Source organism: Podarcis muralis, chromosome 2 (genome assembly GCF_964188315.1).
Source record: "Podarcis muralis chromosome 2, rPodMur119.hap1.1, whole genome shotgun sequence".
NCBI lineage: Eukaryota > Metazoa > Chordata > Lepidosauria > Squamata > Lacertidae > Podarcis > Podarcis muralis.
Window position 1 is genome coordinate 64,299,452 of NC_135656.1, and position 14,375 is coordinate 64,313,826.

The 14,375-nt window shown below is 42.5% G+C and overlaps 1 protein-coding gene across 5 annotated transcripts in view; it reads left to right on the top strand.

The window, feature by feature from the left end:
- The window catches only part of GRIA1 (glutamate ionotropic receptor AMPA type subunit 1), a 207,645-nt gene that overhangs the window by 146,509 nt on the left and 46,761 nt on the right, over nt 1–14,375 (top strand). For all 5 annotated transcript variants that reach the window (XM_028718323.2, XM_028718322.2, XM_028718325.2 and 2 more), the window contains exons 6-11: nt 960–1,121; nt 3,422–3,589; nt 5,500–5,604; nt 7,504–7,614; nt 10,006–10,212; nt 11,829–12,199. In XM_028718323.2, coding sequence (XP_028574156.1) covers nt 960–1,121; nt 3,422–3,589; nt 5,500–5,604; nt 7,504–7,614; nt 10,006–10,212; nt 11,829–12,199 — 1,124 coding nt within the window. The remainder of the gene's footprint in view (nt 1–959; nt 1,122–3,421; nt 3,590–5,499; nt 5,605–7,503; nt 7,615–10,005; nt 10,213–11,828; nt 12,200–14,375) is intronic.

The following is a 14,375-nucleotide window of genomic DNA, read 5'->3' on the forward strand; positions in this document are numbered from 1 at the left end:
ATGGAGGAGAAATTTGTTTCAGTTCATATTATCAGATGTTCCCTTTCCAAAACAATTCGACAGTCAGAACATGGGCATCCTTAGGAATTTTCACTTATCTGAATTCTGTGATGCGGTTCTCCGACCAAACAATGTTTACAAATATGCATATAATCAGGGAAAGTGCACATAGAAATTAATACAGTGGTACCTTGGTTTACAACCATAATCTGTTCCAGAGGTCCATTTGTAAACCAAAACAGGTTGTAACCCAAGGCGCGTTTTCGCCAATGGGGCCTTCCCAAAAAATTGGTTCGTTATCCCAAAAAAATGGGTTGTAATCCAAAAAAAGGTTGCCAACTGGGACACACACTTCCGGCTTTGAAGTGTTTGTAATCCAAAATGTATGCAAACCAAGACGTATGCAAACCAAGGTACCACTGTGCAGTAGTGAAAATAACATTCAAGTATGCATTGAATTAGGGAAAATTGCTTGAAGAAAATGTACATTAGCCAAAATCTTGCGCAAAAAATATTTTATTAGAAGAAATTTGCACTATAATGCTGATTGATTTTCATGAGGATTATTTATTTATTTTAAAAAATGCAACTTGCTGCAGAAATGTGGAGAAATTCATTTAAGAATGGGAAAATGAGAAGCATTGAGAACCAAAACTGATGACCCTCCCATCTCTGGTGGGAAATGCTTGTATAATGTGGGGGATCCTGTCATAGCTAAGGCTACCAGGTTTTGTTTCCAGTGACTGTATATTCAGTTCAGAGCACTACTCAAGGCTGAGGAAATGGGGGACAGATGGCTCCACACAGGAAGCCACACTTTCATGAAATAAGTGCAACCAGTTTTGTAGCACCGCAGCATTACAAAGATGTAGAACATTGATACAATGATATGCACATCATACAGTCCTTGGAACTTTGGTTCACCTCTTTGTTTTGCTTCTCTCCTCCTCCTTCTTTAGGGCTTCATGGATATCGACTTAGGGAAATTCAAGGAAAGTGGTGCAAATGTGACTGGATTCCAGCTGGTGAATTATACAGACACCATCCCAGCCAGGATCATGCAACAGTGGAAGAGCAATGATGCCAGGGAACAACCTCGTGTGGACTGGAAGAGGCCAAAGGCAAGTGGTACTGAAAACCGTTTCTCTGAGGTAGCCTTAGCGCTGCACTCTTGTCATTAACATGCTTTCCATTTGAAATCAGAAACTCAGAGTTTTAATGTTCGTACCAAATCACAACAAACATGTTGGTCAGACGACATTTTGCTTGCTTAATCAAGAGAGGTCTCCCCGTGTGATATGAAAAGAAGAAGAATTGAACAACTCTTCATTTATTTAAATCATATATATATACTGCTCAACATTGAAGTGGTGTACAGTAATATTACAAAAAATAATAATACAGTGGATAGAATCAATTAAAATTAATCACAAAAATAGAAAGCTGAAAATGCCTGCTGAAATATAAAGATATGTAACAAGTGCCTGGCATTCAGCTGGGAGGGGGCCTGAGTAATCTCAGCTAGGAGGGAGTTCCACAGAATCAGGCCCATGATACTGAATGCATGGCTTCTGGGCGACATGAGCCATATATCTGAGCCTTGGGGAACCACTAACAGAAACTCTTAGAAGAGCTGCTTCAGACTGGAAGAGGGTTTTTTTGTTTCTGTAAGAACAAAGTACTATATGGCAGAGTGAAATAGTTCTGTCAATTTCTGTCAGGGACTGGACTGATAAGGAATGGTGGAGACCGCCCCCTCCCCCCTCCCCCCGCATCTCCCAGGACAGTATAGCTTTACAACAGTGGTTTGCAGAAGGTCATGGCGCTGAGACAGAAGAGAGGCAAAGCTGGGAGATAATGGGAGGAGAGGGGGGAGGAGAACCAGAGCCAAAGCAGCTGGCTGACACGTTATCACTAGAAAGCATTCCAACCCCCAACCCCACTTCTCCCAGAACCTGGCGACCAGTGAAAGTGGTAGAGCAGAAAGCGAAGAGGCAATTGGCCCCAAGCAGCCACCGTAAAGGGGGTGGCACTGCTGACGACTGAGAGGGAAAGGGGGGAGATTACTCGGAGCAACGCCATTACCTGAGAGGCAACATTTCTAAGCTTCTCTCTGTGAATAAAAGACTTTGGTAAGAGCTTCTTGTATCTCTATTACTGGCAGCCTGCTGTGAGGGAGAGGGATCAGATTCCCTGAAGCTTGACAATTTCTAGAAGTACTGCTTTTTGAAGTATATACAGTATATAGCTATATATCTGTATATCTATACTGTATATATACACCCTGGCACACGAGGAATCTTTTGGACATATATTTGGCTTTGTGAATCAAGCATACTTCCTTTTCTGAAACAATATTAGCTGAACTCCCACATCTCTGGGCTTCTGTTTTGCTGCTAGGAGAGAGAATATGTCAGACTGACAACCCAATTCTAAACACGTTTGCTTGGAAAAATGATTCCACTAGGTTGCATTTCCAAGTACCGGTAAGCAGAATTGCAAGCTTAAAGTAATTTGCTTGGCCTGGGAGGAAAGACAGGGTATAATTTTTTTTAAAAAAATGTGCATAGTGAAATACTACTGTTTGGGATCATGCTCCATGGCTATGTCCATAATTGTTTAGTTTTGAATTAAAGTGTTCAAAATGTAAACATTTTTCAAAAGCAGCAATAACAATTTTCAAGCATAGCATTCTATCAGATCTCCAACTCAGCTCTGTGCCTTACCTTCTGGTACATCATTTCTTCATGTACAACGTAAGTTCCTCCTAACCATGAAGTCCAAGACATTGAAATCTAAAATTGAAATGAATACCGGCAGGGGGTGGGCTTCCAAAACTGGAATTCAGTTGGGTCTACAAATCACAGGATATGAAACCAGCAAGTCTGAAACCTCCAATCCTCTGGCCAAATTTGGATCAACACAGGTCCCAATTTGGCCGACGAGGCTGTTTCTCCCAAATCATACCACCTTGCCCTACACATGTCATCAGGTGTGGGGCAGGTATAGACACAGCTGAATTGGCAGCTGATCCCTTCAGAAAGCAAAGTTGAAATCACTGCCCAACATTTACTTGGGTAAGTCCTACTGACCTCAGTTGGCCTTACATCTGAGCAGACATTTGCAGGATTGTACTGGACATCAGTGAAAGACAAGCATAGAGGCCTAGTCTTTAGCTCAAACGACAAAGTCTCATGCAATTGTTCTTTTAATTACAAAGCACCTGATCCTAGCTTGCTGACATATTCCCACAATATTTTCATTTGAACTGATACTAGTGAAAGCCCATTCAAACTGCAGCTTGAAATTAAATTCTGTTAAATTAGCTTTAATTTGTAGGTTCCTCTTTTGGAAAAAGGAGCATGAGTTTCCAAGTTTCCAGCCCTAATAGGGAGGACATATCTTTTTTTCTGTTTTCTAGTACACATCTGCTCTTACGTATGATGGAGTTCGAGTAATGGCAGAAGCTTTTCAGAGTCTCAGGAAACAGCGGATTGACATCTCTCGCCGTGGGAATGCGGGGGACTGCCTAGCAAATCCAGCTGTCCCTTGGGGACAAGGGATTGACATCCAGAGAGCTCTGCAACAGGTCAGAAAGCCAACTGTGGTGCAGAATCTGTTATTTTTCAATGAGAAGTCTTTCAAATATGCAAAAAAAAAATCCAGTTGTCCCTTTACTTCCTTAACATTGGCATGATACAATCAGTATTTTATGGAATGCAAACTGGACGCATCCTGTTGAATCATTAACAGCCATGAACACTGAAAATTTACAGTCAGATTGAAGATCCAAAGTTGAGTGGTAAACTTTGACCTGCCAATTTAGGAAAATAAAACTTGAAAAAGAAAAGACCAGTAAAGACATTTGGAGAGAAATGCATTTCCGTGGAGGTCTTGTTCATAAGCTCACCAAACTTTATTTCCTCCAGAAATCTTTAATGAGCATAGGTAGCTATGATCTCCATTTTTATACATCAGTAGGCACTGGCTATGTCAAATATGCAGGAATAGCATGTAGTGGAATAATTCCTGGATTATACAATTTCACACTGCTGAGGGTGGATGACATGTTTGAATGTTCTCTGTAAATGAAACGTATCAGAGATAAGGCTAAGTAAGTCCCCTTCTCCCGTGACTCAGGGGCAAAGGAAGGGGGTTCAGTGGGGGCGGGCCATCCTGGTTGTCACCACTGAGGGGGGTAACAAAATGCTGGGTGGCACTCACCACAGGGACTGCAGTGCACCCAAGCCACGTGTATCTCCTGGGAGTGACACAGTGGCTTGGGCGTTCACAGGCTCCACGTTGTCCCAAACAGTTCGCCCGCCACCTCTCCCTCAGCTGTAGGATGGCTGAGTGGGAGGAGGCAGGCAGACTCCTTGGAGGCCCTGCGGAGCATCCTGCCCTGGCTCACCCCACTCCCGCAGGTGGCTGGCCCTGCCCCTGGGCACAGGGCACCCACGCACACCGCCCCTGGTGCCCAATCGGCTTGCTCCACTGCTTCCTTGACTTGCTAGGTTTTCCATTGTTTTACTGGATAAGAGAGACTCTGCTGAAGCAGAGTAGCTTTCCCTTTTCTTCTACTACACAGTGATTTATTATTTGTGTTAACATCATTGTGCATCACTATATAATTCTGCATATCCATGATGCATGGAATGAACAGAGACTGAGTACTTGCTTGTTTCTGTGTGGTCTGTGTGCGATCTAAAACTATAGCATAGCTTTTGCTCTTGAAAAGTGCTTCTTAAAAAAATGGTTTTGTTCTGAAAATAAAAGTGCATTGCAGGTTGATTCTGTATTATCCTGAAATGTGTCCATTGGAAAACAGATGTAGGTAGTCCTGGCATTGGGGGTTGTATCCACACCTGCCCAATATTATGGGTGGGTGTTTACCAAGACCTCAATCATCACTTCTTTCTTCGTTCACCTGGGGCAGAAGCAGGGAGGAAAAGGTGTAGATAACCTAATCAAGAAGGTGGTGGGGTCAAATGCATGTAAATAACCACACCTATTCTTCTAGATGACAAGATGTATAATCAATTGACATTGAAGACAGCATGTTGAATATGAGCATAAATTATTCTGGATTGAGAATGACTACATTTTTGTGCTAGGAATGAGTTAGTGTGTACACAGCCCTACTGTATCTTTCACTGATGGAATTCTAACCCATTGTACATAACTAGCCGAGCTTGCAGAACCAATCAAATCATGATAGCTTTGTTATCTGGATCACCTTGCCAGGTAGTAAGGAGACTTCTACTAAGACACCAGGTGGAAATGTATAGGAACGTTTCTCCATATCCACTCTTTGCAATGCAGTTAGGACTGAGAAGCAACCTTGTCAGCTTAGATATTACCATATCCAGATTTGGTATACAAAGATCTTGATACACTCATATGCGGGTTTGATCTGATGTTAAAGATTTGGCTGGAGGAAAAATACCTAAAGTCCATAACAAACTTTATCTTTTAACAGATTCCTGTATTTTTTTTAAGGTGCGCTTTGAAGGACTGACTGGTAACGTCCAGTTTAATGAGAAAGGACATCGGACCAATTACACCCTTCATGTGATTGAAATGAAACATGATGGGATCAGAAAGGTAACGGGCTACTTTGTCTTTGAAAACTGAAGAGAGTAATCTTCGAACTGCAACTTGTTTTTAAGAACCTTTCTTCTCGAAAGTTAGCTTCTGTTGCGAGAAATATATACGAGTAAATTTTGTCTGGATGAATCTGTCTGCTTATGAGCTGTGTCACTTCTCCATGTTTTTTAGCCACAATTCCATTCTGTTTCGTTTCCACATTAATCAAACTGTGATTCATTTTTTATCCTATCAGACTACATAACTTAAATGCTTATTTTCATAAATATTGTAATCTGAATTTTCTCCAGAAGCAGCGGGCAATGATTCTAGCTTTATGGCAGTGGTGTTGCTGCTGCTTACTAGGAAGGAGAGGGGCAAGATCGCAGAAAGGCTGGGACTCTGTGGACACACGGGCAGAGCCAATCTGGTGCTCTTCTCAGGGCAGCTACACACCCTTGACCTCCCTGCTGCCTCACCCCTCTTCCTTCCAGTAATCATAACCATAATTCATTATTTATACCCCGCCTATCTGGCTGGGTTTCCCCAGCCACTCTGGGCGGCTCCCAACAGAACATTAAAAACACGATAAAATATCAAACATTAAAAACTTCCTTAAACAATCCTGCCTTCAGATGTCTTCTAAAAGTCAGATAGTTGTTTATTTCTTTGACATCTGATGGGAGGGCATTCCACAAGGCAGCCATCGAGAAGGCCCTCTGCCCGGTTCCCTGTAACCTCACTTCTAGCAGTGAGAAAACTGCCAGAAGACCCTCAGAGTTGGACCTCAGTGAGGCTGAATGATGGGGCTTCAGTGACACAGCTACCAAGAACCTAACATTGCCACTTTGCCTCACTGGGAAAGCTGCTTCTAATTTTCCCTCAAAAGTCATTTTATTACATTTAAAGTGCTGAGAATTCTGATGCAAAATTCAGAGAACTGTGGTAGATAGCTTTGTTCCATTCCATACCATAGTCTGAGAGGTGAAGATTTTGTGTAGGAGTTTGCAAGGCATTTTTTTTCCCTGTTGGGAAGGTAAAGATAAAGGTACCCCTGCCCGTATGGGCCAGTCTTGACAGACTCTAGGGTTGTGCGCTCATCTCACTCTATAGGCCGGGAGCCAGCACTGTCCGCAGACACTTCCGGGTCACGTGGCCAGCGTGACAAGCTGCATCTGGCGAGCCAGCGCAGCACACGGAACGCCGTTTACCTTCCCGCTAGTAAGCGGTCCCTATTTATCTACTTGCACCCGGGGGTGCTTTCGAACTGCTAGGTTGGCAGGCGCTGGGACCGAGCAATGGGAGCGCACCCCACCGCGGGGATTCGAACCGCCGACCATACAATCAGCAAGTCCTAGGCGCTGAGGTTTTACCCACAGCGCCACCCGCGTTCCCATACTGTTGGGAAAGTATGCATCAATTCAATTTTAAAGTACAACAGGGTTAGGAGAGTGAATTACACCAGAGCAGTGTTTCCCAACCTTGGGCCTCCAGCTGTTTTTGGACTACAACTCCCATCATCCCTAGCTAGCAAGACCAGTGGTCAGGGATGATGGGAATTGTAGTTCAAAAACAGCTGGAGGCCCAAGGTTGGGAAACACTGCACCAGAGGAATCTAATCTTACATTAATTATTTCACCACCACATTCCTGGAAGCAGGAAAGGCAGGGGCCCCTCAGAACCAGGAATAAATTGAAAAGGCCCGTATATGTTTCCATCAGCATAATAACACTTTGTAAAATAGGTCATGATTTTGCTGCCATGCCTTTAAAGTGTCAGGGTCAACAGGAAACTTAAAGTGAGTGATTTATTTCTCACCATGCTTTAGAGTGGGTATTCTCACTAGTATTACATTCCAGGCATTTTGGAAACTATCTTTATGTCAAAGATATGCCATGATCTCTTTGTCATTATTAGATTGGCTATTGGAATGAAGATGAAAAACTTGTCCCAACAGCCGTAGATCAACAAGGAGCAAATGAAACCACAACTCTACAGGATAGGGTCTACATTGTTACAACTATTCTAGTAAGTATTTCATCATCCTTATGTCTACAATGGGAGTGGAAAGAGGGGGGGATAAAGACAGAAGAATGAGAGCAATGATCAGTGAAGGTGTCTTTGAGAAGGTGGGTGAATAACATGGAAAGGTAATCTTAGTCATTGATAACCAGGTCAAAAGATGAAATCTACAAGTAAATATGGCTATAAACATTTCCAAGCTTTTGAGGTGGGGAGGGGGAAAGTAAATTACTGCAAAAAAAGTATAGATCAAGGTGCACCATTATTTATTACAGCAAACTATTCCCATGGGAATAGTTATTCATTCACATTTATTTGCTTGCTTGCTTGCTTGTTTGAAATATTCTTAGGCTATCTTTAAGGATGGCACCCTCTCAAAGCAGCATGCTGAATAAAATAATGTGTACCCTCCCCCAAAAAACCCAACCACGATTAACTTAGGTTCCTTAATTTCAGTGAGTCTACTCCGAGTCGGACTTAATTGGACACAACCTATCTAATATGAACTACCATTGTGCTCTAGCATTGCAAAATATCAGTGGGAAGAACTGGAATCTATCCAAATCTTGTAACGAATTTTTAAGCTCTTAAACAGATTCCCATATCGGCATGAGGATACTGTAATTTGTCGTGAAATGCAAACAGTGTAGAATGTTCTGTCCTCATTTGCTATGATTATGGAAATTGCTGCCCAATGCTGTCTAGGATCCTGTGGTCCACGTGTTGCATTTGCCCATGTCTCAAATGTACAGCGATTCATCTTGAGTTAGCCAACTACATTCATAATTTGCATTCTCTTTCCAATATGCATCATGGTTAGGACTGGTTTTACAGTTGGCATGGCTAAATTGCTATTTCCTCTGTCATTATTGGGGTCTTCTGCTATGATGTGTCTCAAAACTTTAAAGGGCATTGCTTCATTAGCTGGGATATTTGTTCTATGTATTGGGAGCGCTGCAAGGAATGCTGAACGGTCAGGCAGCTAAAGCACCATCCTCATGTGTTGGGAGTAGCAGCTGCCAAGCATCTGAAAGGAAGAAGCCATGGACATGGCTTTGATCTATAAAGTACTGGTTTTGACCAGTAAAGCCCTGCATGCTTCAGAACCACAATAGTTAAAGGACTGCCTTTCTCCATAAAAACCATAAGGAAACGATGCCTTATGAGGAACGGCTAAGGGAGCTGGGCATGTTTAGCCTGGAGAAGAGGAGGTTAAGGGGTGATATGATAGCCATGTTCAAATATATAAAAGGATGTCATATAGAGGAGGGAGAAAGGTTGTTTTCTGCTGCTCCAGAGAAGCGGACACGGAGCAATGGATCCAAACTACAAGAAAGAAGATTCCACCTAAACATTAGGAAGAACTTCCTGACAGTAAGAGCTGTTCGACAGTGGAATTTGCTGCCAAGGAGTGTGGTGGAGTCTCCTTCTTTGGAGGTCTTTAAGCAGAGGCTTGACAGCCATATGTCAGGAGTGCTCTGATGGTGTTTCCTGCTTGGCAGGGGGTTGGACTCGATGGCCCTTGTGGTCTCTTCCAACTCTATGATTCTATGATTCTAACCTACCCAGACCTGAAATCAGCATCTGTGACCCCACCAAGAGATGTCCAAAGGGTATTAACCAGCAAATGGGCCTTTTCTGTGGTAGTTCCTTGGTTATGAAATGCTGCCCTCCAAGGAAGCTCGCCTGGTGCCAACATTTTTATTTTCCCAGGCATTTGGATGCTACAAGTGGTCTGGCTTTTAGGAGCTGTTTCTGCTGGGTCTTCTTGCATGGGGTGTGTCTGGATATTGTGTGTTTCAAGTAATTTTATGTGGACACTTTAATATGTCTTTATTGTTTTTCTCAATATCTAATTACACATTTTTGCATTACACTTTTTTTATATAAATTACTGTGGGACTCCTTTCACTTGACTGAAACAATAGGTATACGAAATAGATAAATGAAACAATAGATAAACGAAACTCAAAACTAAAGATGAGCTACACCCACATCAGAGTCCTCCCAAAGATAGATAGGAAACTGATCCTTTCATTACCTAGCCACAGGATGTCCTGATTCTTTTCCTGACTTTCTGCCAGGAAGCAGTGCATCATAGATAAGGGCAGGAGATCCTGGATGCCTGTGGAGGTGGCTGTGTGAATCTATAGTTCTGTGAAGGATATCAAGCTGTCCTTGAACTCATTGGTTATTTGAACAGAATTATAGAATCTGAGGGAATTGAATGTTTTCCTAGCTTTTCTTTTTTGGAGTTTACGGTGGGAACACTACAAACTCTTTTCTTTCATAAGTCACCTGTAAAGTATTATAGCCAGCCTCTTTCCCACATGACGTTAGCATGATATGCATCCAGAAGGTTAAATGTGGCTCTGTAAACTGTTCTGTTTCTCCCAGGAAGCCCCCTATGTGATGGAAAAGAAGACCAATGAGCCACTGCAAGGAAATTTGAGGTACGAAGGTTATTGCGTAGAGTTAGCTGCTGAGATCGCAAAACACGTTGGCTACAACTACAGCTTGCAGGTTGTCGCTGATCGGAAGTATGGAGCACGAGATCCTGAGACTAAAATGTGGAATGGCATGGTCGGGGAGCTAGTATATGGAGTAAGTTTCTCTCACTCTCATTCTGTGGCTTAAAAACTGTAACAGCTAATGAAACAAGGACATCCCCAAGTGCATTGTTAGATGAACCCTGGAAATTTCAGATGATTTTGCATCAAGTCACTCCCCATTTGTGTTCAGTTCCTGCATGGCTGATCATTATTCACCAATCACAGCAAGACAAATATTAAAATCTGTGTGAGTCAATGTGGTGTCTCATTAATGACCCTGTGCAGTTGGCAAATAGCCACCTAAGTTGAACTATTTTCAGTCAACCGAAATTATTTGTGTCAACTATTAGTTAATAGCGAAGTATATCCTGATGAAAATAAATGGTCAGGCACAGTGCCAGCAGGAAAGTCTCCTCTTTCGCTTTTGTAGTTAAGGCTTGTTACTATCATGTCATTTCTGAATGGCAACATTAAGTAAGGAATTAAGGAATGGAGATGTCACAGGTAATAGATTGCAGCATCACTCGTGGAAGCCTATCCATCAGTTGAAAGGTTTGTTAGGAAGGAAAAATACTAGTATTTCCATTCTAAAACACTTATTTAACATTCACTTGTGAGGAAACCACAAAGCAGTTTCATACAAAATATGAAATATTAAAATTATTGAATAAAAAAAACTTAACAAGAAGTATTTTAAAATATTCAGAATGAATAGTTGCTAAAAAGAAATAAAACACCTGTAACTTTTGCATGTCTGAATGGCCTTTCCTGAACAAAAATGTTTTACTCAGGTTCCAAAAAGGGGTCAGCAAAAGGCACCTGCCTGATGTCAATAGACAGGGAGTTCCAAAGTGCAGGTACTGCTACACCGAAAGATTTCTTACAAGTATGGAACGAGTATTATATGGCACCTGTAGCATTGCTAGTTCTGCATATTGAAGTAGTCAAGTGAGCATACATGGGTAAGGAAATCCTGCAACCACACTGTTAACTAACAGCAGCACCTTGAACTTGGCCCAGTAGCAAATGGGCAACCAATGCAGGTCTCAGAGCAGAGTTATAAGCTGATAGGGCCTCACTCCTTTCATCGACTCTGCTGCAGCATTCAGGAGCTTCTTGCTCAAGCACAAGGGAAGCCCCACATTAGTTATCAATAATGATTAATAATAGGAAAGAAACTAGTACCAATCCACACTGGGATTATTTAAAACCTTACAGTAAGACAGGGTGGGCCAACATGAGTCTTTGCAAATGATGTTGGACTACAACTCACATCATCCCTGATCATGCTGTGTTTTGGCTGATGGAAGCCCAGTAACGTCTGGAGAGAACCATGCTGGTTAGCCTGGCACAGAGATAAATGTCAACTCATCAAAAGAATCTGATAAAGAAAGAAAGCAAACTGAGGTTTCTGTACAAAATATAACCCACACTTTCAAGCTTTTTCCAAACTGGCTTTTAAAGAAAAATTCATTGTGTCTGAAAATCAATTTTCACAGAAGAAAACAATATAACCCTGATACATATAAATGGAAAGTGAAAATATTATTTAATGCCAAACAAAAAAAACAAAACAACAACAACAATTTGGTAACAAAATATTGAAACATTGGTGCATTGCGGATCTTCAAAACATTGGTCTCACTTTAATCTCTTTTTAATTTTCAGAAAGCTGATGTGGCTGTCGCACCACTGACCATCACTCTAGTGCGAGAGGAAGTTATAGACTTTTCCAAGCCATTTATGAGCCTGGGCATATCTATCATGATTAAAAAACCACAAAAGTCCAAGCCTGGAGTCTTTTCCTTTCTGGATCCCTTAGCTTATGAGATTTGGATGTGTATAGTTTTTGCCTACATTGGAGTAAGCGTTGTCCTCTTTCTGGTCAGTCGTTTCAGTCCTTATGAATGGCATAACGAGGAGGTTGAGGAAGGCCGGGACCAGCCAGCCAATGACCAAACGAATGAATTTGGAATATTTAACAGTCTCTGGTTTTCCCTGGGAGCTTTTATGCAACAAGGATGTGACATATCTCCAAGGTTAGTAATTTTCTCTGAATATGCAGTCTTTGAGATAGTACGGGGTGTGTGTGTATGTCCAGAATCACGTGGAATGGGACATTTCTTTCATAACTTTCACCTCCAGTGTGATTAAGTTGAAGCAGGGTACTTGCTTCCTTAAAATGAAGAATGAGATTCTTGAATTGGTTGCACCTCCCACTTGCTCCACTAAGCAAATTAGAAACACATCCTTTACAGGGTGTGTTCCTTTCTGCCTAGTTCCAATAGTCAGGCCCTTGATGAAGCCCTGTCAGCCATCTTTAGGCAGTTGGTGGCAACCCATAGCTTAGAGCATTTATTGTGTTTCCTTTCTTCCTCATATGATAATCCTGTTGTGAGAGAGGGGGCTTAAAATAGAGCTTTGGAATTCCAGCTGCTACATTTCCCAAACACCTAGAGGTTTCGAGCTCAGCCATTCAGAGGAGTTGGTGGTGGGTGGGTGACAGAAACGGAGAGGGGAAGTGGGTGCCAGGAAATGGAAAGAGGAACTCCAGAGGGCTGAGGCTTAAGAAGAAGGTTGCCACCTCCCCCTAGAAAAACAGGATACTCTGGTTTGGGACAAAAATTGTCCCCTGTCTCATTTGGACTTCAAACAGGACACATTTTTTTCCTGTATTCAAGCTTGACCAGCCCAAAATGGCAGTTGTGTCACTGTTGGTGTGGCTGATGAGGAGCTTGGCCTGGCGTGAGTGACAACAGAGAAGAGGGGGAAAGAGCAACCTCCTCTCCAACCTTTCCTCCTTTCTTTCTTACTGGTACCACTGCCCTCCAGTCTAGCATGGTGCAGGTCTACCACTGCTTAGCTCCCTCTTCCACCCCAACCTGACTTCTCCCCCTCCACGCTTGATTCCCTTCCGATGCAAGCATGGGCAAGAGGCTAGCACTGTAACTCAAGCCACCCATGGGAGCCAGATGTCTATCCCTTGCCCCTGCCCATCTACATGAGTCAAGGGGAAGAGCAGGGCTGCAGTGGTGAGGGAGGCGGAAGGCTGAATGTGGCGAACCCCTCCCCACACCTACCTGTCCTTTATTTTGCCTGACCTATCCTGTATTTTGTCTGATCAAAGATGACAACCCTACTTCAGAAGCAAGGATCCACCACAGTGGTGGGTCTGCTACCTCAGTTTCCCTGGGTCGGGCATTTTGGTGCAGAAGTTGATGTAGGGTGCATCTGGAGACTAAACCATTTAAAAATCCTGATGCAAATGGCAGTTTTAATGAAGATATTAATTTTGGGTCAATGCCATTTTGCTTCCCACTGCAACATTTCTTCATTTTTCCTTTTTGCTGTTGTTGATTCGTTTATAGTGTGTGGGGGAACAATGGGCAAATTCTACTTTCTGATTTCTAGGTATACTTGAAAATGCCTAAGAGAAAAGAGTATGATATTATTTATGTGGAATATAAACATGCATTCTCCGTGCTTAATTCATAAGGCTGTCCAAGATGGGAATTTAGAGTGACACCGACAGATTCTCATTGTGTTTCCCTCCTTCAAGCACTACTTTTGAGTGTTGTGGGTGGAGGAAGCCTTGTAAAAAATTAAGTAGTTGAACTGGTTAAAGAAGTCTCTCTGAAAGCAAGTACACTCTGCATAAATAAAACATATGTAGGCAATTTATTCATCTACTGCTGCTACTTGGCAGGCCAGGTGAAGACTTCAAACTTAAAGAGATCAGGAGAAAAAGAATCCGTGACACTTGGCGCCTGTCTCACACACAATCCCATATGCTAGCATCTATATGCTGTCTGAGCATATTATACAATTATCCCAAGCAGATCCTTAGTGGTTGGTTTCAGTTTCTTCCAGCTTGCCATGGAATTCCAGAAATAAATGTGGAATTTGGGTTATGGCTGGGCACAACTAATTGTGGAAAGTGGGTTCAGTAGGGTGGCTGTATCTCCTGCTTTGCAGAGGACAGTCCTCAATTTGAGGGTTGCTTGGAAGCACCCTCTTTCCCCTGAGCACAGACACACATGCAGGCTCTGCAGAGTTTTACAGAGTTCCGCCCCCAAATTTGGTAGAATAGTTTATGCCATGGTATAGCTGAACACCTGTATTCAAATACTTTCAATCCTCATGAAATCAAATGAGCATTCGTTGATGCTTTTCCCCCGTCGTGGACTATTTAAAGGGGAGGTAGCCAAGAAGGTC